The 7,406-nt window shown below is 44.1% G+C and overlaps 1 protein-coding gene across 1 annotated transcript; it reads right to left on the reverse strand.

Annotated features, from left to right (window-relative positions):
• Window positions 1-4,068: 4,068 nt before the first annotated feature.
• On the reverse strand, window positions 4,069-6,044 carry LOC123082802 (uncharacterized). Its single transcript, XM_044505046.1, has 2 exons — window positions 5,289-6,044; window positions 4,069-4,687 (listed from the first exon to the last, which is right to left on the reverse strand). The coding sequence occupies exons 1-2, from the start codon at window positions 5,885-5,887 to the stop codon at window positions 4,525-4,527; spliced, it is 762 nt and encodes a 253-aa protein (XP_044360981.1). The 5' UTR covers window positions 5,888-6,044; the 3' UTR covers window positions 4,069-4,524.
• Window positions 6,045-7,406: the final 1,362 nt, after the last annotated feature.

A 7,406-nucleotide genomic window follows, 5' to 3' on the forward strand; every position in this document is an offset into this window, starting at 1 on the left:
TGTCCAAAGGCCCTAGTGGTATGTACTGCAAGAACATCGAAAAAAATACAAGCAGGAATTAATAGCCTATGGATTGGAGTGACATACAGTCATACACAACCAGGAAATTATCTGAGGAAGGATGCCACTTACAACATAGTAGTCCTCATTGGCATTTCTTTTGTTCATAGGTGCCACATGCAGAGGAATTTCAGACCTCATGCTGCTATCAGCTAGCTCTAGCACTTTCTTCTCTTGTGCTTTGGTTAGGCAGGTCCTGGGGAACATGGTATAGCCAAGTTCGGTTGACGTCCGAACATGTGCAGGATCAGGCACCACTTCTTCTGCACATCAAGAAAGAACACTGTTATAATGATCAGAAAAGCATTACCAAAAGAACTCGACTCGAAGGTCCTAATTCACTTTACCATTAGCACGTGATGATCACGAGGAGGAATGGCTCTAAAGATGTTGGGAGGCTGTTGAGAAGAGGGCAGAGAATTCTTGTGACCGGATGGAGTGCCCTTGAAGTGGACCTTTAACGTGGAGCGCCCACAGTAGACGAACATGATGGGGTCACCTTGTCGTATATGATTAGCATCCACAAAGTGCCGCCACCCAGTCGTAAGAGTTATCAGGCCGAACTTGACGAATTCAACACTGTACACATGGCCATCAGGAGTTTCAAGTTTGATAGGCTCGGAGTTGGCGATCATATTTCTCAGCTGGCTTGTGACCTCCCACGGTATGCACTGTCAGAAATATTCATCAGTTTGGTTAAGAGTCAGATATAGGTTTCAGCGTTTGTGGGCATTGAGTTTCACACTGCACTATTTGAAGAAAATGCCGACACAATTCAGATTGCATGCAGTAGCAGAGGATATGAAACAATTCTACTAGCATGTATATAAACGCCATCTATTCCAGGCACACAACATAGGTAAGGTAAGAACAAAATTAAACATTGTTTTTCAGTGAAATCTGAACACCCCAAAATAATACTGGCTGAAAAGCCCTCCCTTTCTAGGAGCAGCAACAACAGAATGAATTAACTAACAAATGGGAGGAAGGGAAAGGGCAGGGGTTATCTCTTGTCAACATTAGCAGCATTGGAAGGGAAGCCTTTTTTTCACTTGCAAAAGGTATCGTACTCGCCAATAAACACATACAGAAACAGAACAGAGTTCTTCCTGCCACCTCTTGGTACATTACATACATACAGTATGTTGTAAATTAAATTTCCCCAAGGCAAAATGTCATGTTCTATCCATTCCCAGGCATATTTTACAGCAACATTTATTTTAAGCCAATGATGAAATTAAACATTTTTTTTCAGCCCCAAAAAAATTGAACCCACCCTTGTGTCGGAAGGAGGAAATTTGCTACTACTCCAGTACGTACGGTAGACCTACCCACCACTAGTACCGCTGTAGTTTATTTTAGAAGAAGTACCGCCGCGCCGCACCGTAGCTAGATACGCACAGGTCAAAGAAATGCGTGACCAGGACGGTTACACTGGTTGGTCTGTGTACTTCATTTGGTCATTTGGTTTGGTTCAAGAAGTGATTAATTCTCACATTCGTTCAATAATGCTCCCTGATTTGCCTGTGAAAAAAGAAGTGATTAATTCTCTTTACATTCCCCACAATTTTTTTCTTTTTTGAAATCTATTTCGACGAAAGTGAAGACGGTGGTGGTTCCACCGATCAATAATCAACTACTGGCAGAGGCTCCATGTTTTTTGTTCTTTTCCATAATTTGTGTTTTATTTTCCTAAAAGAATAAAAAAATCAAGAACATTTTTAGAAAAATCATGAACATTTATTTTAAAATCCATGCAACGTCTGAGTTTGAGCTCGCCGGGTTTATTGAACAAGTGCTTTGCGTGATTGTGTATCCTTTTTGTTCCGCACCAATTAGCATCTTTCTTCATCTTCGTTATGTGTGCCACTGTTCCATATCTCATCAGAATATAAAATGAAATTTTTTCAAAAGGGAATATGGATGAAATAAAAAAAGGAAGGGAAAATCGGAAGCAACGAGCAAGACTTGGCAACTAAAACTTTTAATATGGTGTGCAGCGTACGCCATGGTTAAGCCTGTGTACGCCATAACTGCAATAAAATCTTTTATGACACTGTCTGTAACTAGCTGTACCGCATAAAAAGAAACCTTTCTTTTGGGCAAATTATCAACTACAAGTGGGTGTTGATTCGGTAAAAAAAGAAAGAAAGAATACAACTTGTCTTCACCCAATGACCCTGCATTTCAAAACTAGCTACATATGTTGTTTAGTTACTACAAAGGGAAGGAAATGCCTGATCTAATCTTAGGTGCCAAGATGACCAAACACCAACCTCAAAAAAAAAAACTTGAGGTGTGGCTAGGATCTAAACAGCCCGGAAATCCTTTCAAACATTTTTCAATTTTTCGACGGAGTGAAAAGAAAACAAGTGTTGAGAAGCATAGGGAAAACAGACTAGTTGAAGCGCCTGTTGTTACACAACAACTGCTGGCAAGAGTACTGAAAGTGAAAGGGATTCCAACACAGAAGCATGTCGGGCGATTCCAACACAGTGCTGTTTCTTGCAACTGATGAAACATGTCGGGCGATACTTATCCTATTTCTTAAATATGAAATGTTCCTCAAATGATCACCCGCTTACCACAGACCCAGAGTCATTCCGATCGCACATCAACTTTTAGGTGTATCAGTTATAGATACCAGCTTACCAGTCCACTCTGCAGCTTTGCATCAGAGTTCCAGTTGCGACTTCATCTTGAGATCATACGCCTTCAGCAGCATTCACTTCTTTGAGGTGCCAAAGCCTCCGCTTTTGGTGCCTTAATTCTTGTCAATGTTTTCTGGGCCCTAATAAACTACACTACCATAGAAAAAGAGAGATAACTAACACTCATGCAGAGAGGAAAAAGATTCAACTCAAGGCTAAGGTGCCAATGACCGATGACATCCGGGCTGACAATCAGCGTAACACTAGCAGCACACAAGAGATTCAAATGTTAGTACGGATGATATATATAGAGAGAGAGTGAGAGGCTAAACTACTGTAAGAGGCATGTAAAGCTAGCAGAATGTATTGAGTGAGGCAGAATATAATACATATGAATTTTACTAAAAAGCAAAATTTCCCACATATACAAGAACATGCAAAATGGTATATATGACCCTCCAGGACTAGCAAAGAGCCAAAGGCTATCACATCATAGCAAACAACAAACAATGGCAGTCTTTTCAGAGCATGAAAAACATTGCATTCGATATTGAACATGGCAAACGTTGACAAAAAAACAAAATGCCGAATACCACAACCTTTAATCTGGCTACTTGTATACAGATCAACAGATGAGTATTGACCATCGAGCCTTGAGGCAACATGAACATGCCATACAAACATCTAATACTATGTCTCAGGCATCCAGCTGAATCACATTTCACATATGTGAACAATCTGTTGCTAGTCTCTTTTGGAGAAGGTTCAGCAAAGACCTGACATTACCACATTTGAAGCCTTTGCCCAGAACCCCAAGGTTATTTACAGTACTTCTGTTGTTGCCATTTGAGTTTCCTCTAATAAACGACTATATCAATGTTCTTGTTAAAAAAATGACTATTACCAGTATTTACCATAATAGGCATAAAACACATTGATGCACAACCATCAATTTTATTAAACTACTAAAAATTCATAAAGAAGTAGCAACAGGAAGAGACCCATACAAATGATTAAATGATCCAACTTAACCATTATAGCATGATGATAATAATAGATTGGTTCATTTAACACCAACAAAACATTATTGCATAACTTATGCAAGACATGGTTGAAGAGCAGCTCTTGTGTAGTAAAAGCTACCTTGTGTGAGGTTAATATTGAGATAGATCCATATATCTTCAAACTGGCTATTCCAAGTGTATAGGTAAGAAAGATAAAAATTCATGTGTCGATTTTAGCCCGGTTTCCATGGTTAACCGGGCAACAAATCTTCTTCTTGATCAATAGAACAGGCAAAGCTTTTGCCTCGGATTCAAAATAATAACAATTCACGTATATAAATTTAGAAGGCAAAATGGCTGACATGTGGCACCAGACACAAGTTCAAGTTTTTTTGAGAAATGAAAGCATTTTCTGCTTTTAGCAACATCATCTACTATCTATATTAATATTATTAAATAAGAATTTTTAGCAAAACAACATTGATTAAATGGTCTTATATGGAATAGTGATGAGAATTCAAGAGATAAGTCCAAATAGCAATCAGTTCCTTCCAAGTCTCAATTCCCGAACAATTAACAAGACTATTACTAGTTTACATACGCAGGATTACATGACCATCTTTTTCTTAGGGACTATATGACTAACTGGGGACAGTGGCAGTGCTTCGCTAAAACTACAGGGCGGTTGATCCCAAAAGTTACTTGTGAAACTACTCCATAGAATGAAATTTCATGCAAAAACTTAGGGAGCGATGCAAACTTCAGAGAAATAAGGTATTTCACCACAGAGTTGTGCAGCCCTGGCACCACTACTGGTCCAAAGGAAGGGGCAATGATATAATACCTTCTTCAGCATCACCTTCCTCTGAAGATGAAGCAGCATCCTCACCATTGCTACCAGAGGTCTTTGAGACCCCATCATCGTCATCTTCGCTGGATGTGCCCGTCACTGATTCCTCACTTGAAGCACTCCTGGGAAGATTATCCAAAGAATCATTCACCTCTTGAGCTTTGTCTGCACATTCATATTTGTCAAACGTGCTAGCACACCCCAGAGCAACTTCCCCATAACCCCGAACCCTAGGTGAAAGTTACTGCACTCTATAATTGTTAAGTTTATAGATAACACAAGTTACTGCAATCTGAGGAAGAACGGCACGGTTAAAATTATTCCATCAGACATTTTGATGACACGAGGTGCTAAATATGTTCTCTTGGCTGCTCTTCATATAACAGACTAGCCAGCACCAGAGGTATGTAACTCTTCTCAAATGGAATAACACCTATCCCTCCAATAAATACACTTTGATTCAATGTTCATCACAATGCACATATCTAACAAAAGATGTCAGGTTCTAACTGTCAAGTACTGCCATCGAAAAACACTAAGGCTAATTAAACCCACTGAATCCCTCAAACCACATCAAAGTCCCAAAGTAAGAAAGGGCACATGGAAACCAACAGCTGATCCTAAAAGTACCACTAATGGTAAGTATTTTTTACACAATCACATCCGCACAAATGTTTCAGCGCAGCTCGGAATATGGGAAGCGTTTGGGAGTAGAGCCCTCACCTGATATTGAGGTCATGACTGACACATTCAAAGGTGTTGACAAAGCCCCCCTCCTTGATAGTGTTGGACCCATCGTCAAGCAGTTGTTGTGCCTCATCTACTGTTTTCTCCTCTTCTCCCCCGTCCTCATCACCAACCTCCTCACTAGGGATCGACGGCTGCAGATCCTGGTATTCGCCACGGTCCACAGGAGTGTAGAAGCTGACAACTCGAATCAAATTACAGAAGCCATGATCATCACACACCTTCTCCACCAGCTCCGACTGTAGATCGATTGTGAAGAGGCTAGCAATTGTGTTAATGAAAATGACATTCACTCCCTCGGCATATCCTAACACGATCACTCTAGTCTCAGCATCCACGAGAGCACCATTTGGGGGCAAAATTTCCAAGTGGATGACCAGGCTTAAGACCCATAAGACCCATTGTGCATCAGTGTCGGTGTCGTCACTCTCCTCCCTTGACCATAATTTGAGTTGCAAACCAAAAGGCTTCACTAACTCCAATTCCACCATCCTCCGCCACCATGAGGCTAAATGTCTGCTCGGGGCCGTCATGTGGCGGGTTGAACCCAGTGAGGTCGTGGCTGGCCAAGTCATACTCTAAGATCCACCCACTGTCGGACATGAAGTAGAGCAGAGAGCTCCCAACGAGCACGCTGGAATGAAATGTGAAGATCAAGCAAGACGTGTGGCGCATCGCGGTCAGTTTACCCCATGTGCCAGTCTCGAATGAGTAGACGCACGCCGACGTGAAACCGGGCCACCGCAGCTGGTGGTAGATGGGGACGGTGAAGACGAAGACCACGCGGAAGGGACCCCTGTGGCAGTCCCGGTGGTCGCATCCGTGATCCGTCCGCTGGGCAGAACACGGCCGCGGTCCGGTACTCATAGCCGTCCGTCCTCGAACAGCGGGGGCACTGGTATGCGCCACTCGATGCCCGTCTTTAGATCCCACACAAGGAGTTCCTGAGCAACGGAGCTAGCCCTTGGAGAGGAAGAGGGCGCGGCCGTGGCGGCAGTCGAGGCCGAGCCAGGAGGTGAGATCTGGGGCGGGGAGGGAGAAGTATGAGGCGGTGGTGGGGAGGAAGTGGGGGACGCGCTCGTCCTCCATGTTGTGGAGGAAACCGAGCAAGGGGAGCGCCAGATGCCGATGCTGCCCGATGAAGTGGCGGCGGAAGTGAGGCCAAGAGACGGCGCGGCGGAAGGCCTTGCAGGCGAAAGAGGTGTGGAGGAGGCAGGCTGGGTCGTCGGGTGGGAGGCGGAGGAGGATCTCTTCGACGAGCTCGTACGGGGCGGCTTGGCGGCGCTGCCATGGTGTCGCTCGCTGGGCCTGGGTCAGGTGCCGTGTGGGTGTGGGGGTGGGTTGGGGGCTTGGGATGGGAATATGTTCGGCTCAGCCGGTTGGACTCTGGAGCTTGGCTCTGCCACTCTGTTGGGAGAAGAAGTTTTGAAATTTTCTTTTTTCGCGAATACGGAGAGCTTGCATGTCTTTCCATTGATAGAATAGAAGAATAGCGAGTGTAGGTTTCGGTTACATCACACGAGACGGACACCAGCGTCGTGAGGGTAATGCCCCAAGCAGACATAAGCGGGTTGCTAATGCTGGACCCCACTACAAAGAGTCGATCTCTCATCTCATGGATGTTGTGGCCTAGCTCGGTAGCGTCAGCCTTAGCCTAGCAGTAGTGCACGTCTTTCTGGATAGACTACAACAGAGGAGTGACAGAGAGGCGGGCGGCTTCCAATATACACTAGTTGTGGCACTTCAAGTATGCCATGTCATGAGAATGATGGTGAAGGAGAGGCAACGTCGAAGAGATTTAGGGGTGTTGGAGTAGGAGTATTCCCACCAGGACACGAATGGATTCATTGGCCAAGGTAGTGTGTCCATGGAGCGACACCAGCTGGCCAGCACCTCGTGCCATACCTACCGCGAGAAGGGGCACCCGACAAGGCGAGGTGTTGCATATCCTCCTCACCTTGTCGCAGAAGCAGCAAAACTCGTCATGAGCGAGGCATACTAATACTACTTCATCAATAATCGTGGATGGTATATATCAAGTTATATATAACTTCTTCGGTGACGAGGATTTGGCGGATTGAGGAGACACAAAGA

The sequence above is a fragment of the Triticum aestivum genome, chromosome 4A (assembly GCF_018294505.1).
Source record: "Triticum aestivum cultivar Chinese Spring chromosome 4A, IWGSC CS RefSeq v2.1, whole genome shotgun sequence".
NCBI lineage: Eukaryota > Viridiplantae > Streptophyta > Magnoliopsida > Poales > Poaceae > Triticum > Triticum aestivum.

What these genes read in the sequence shown, in the direction of transcription:
- LOC123082802 (XM_044505046.1), bottom strand. Translation starts at nt 5,887, where the DNA reads ATGACTTGGCCAGCCACGACCTCACTGGGTTCAACCCGCCACATGACG. An exon ending in AGTCATGACCTCAATATCAG is followed by an intron (nt 4,688 to 5,288) that starts GTGAGGGCTCTA and finishes TAATCTTCCCAG; the next exon opens with GAGTGCTTCAAGTGAGGAAT.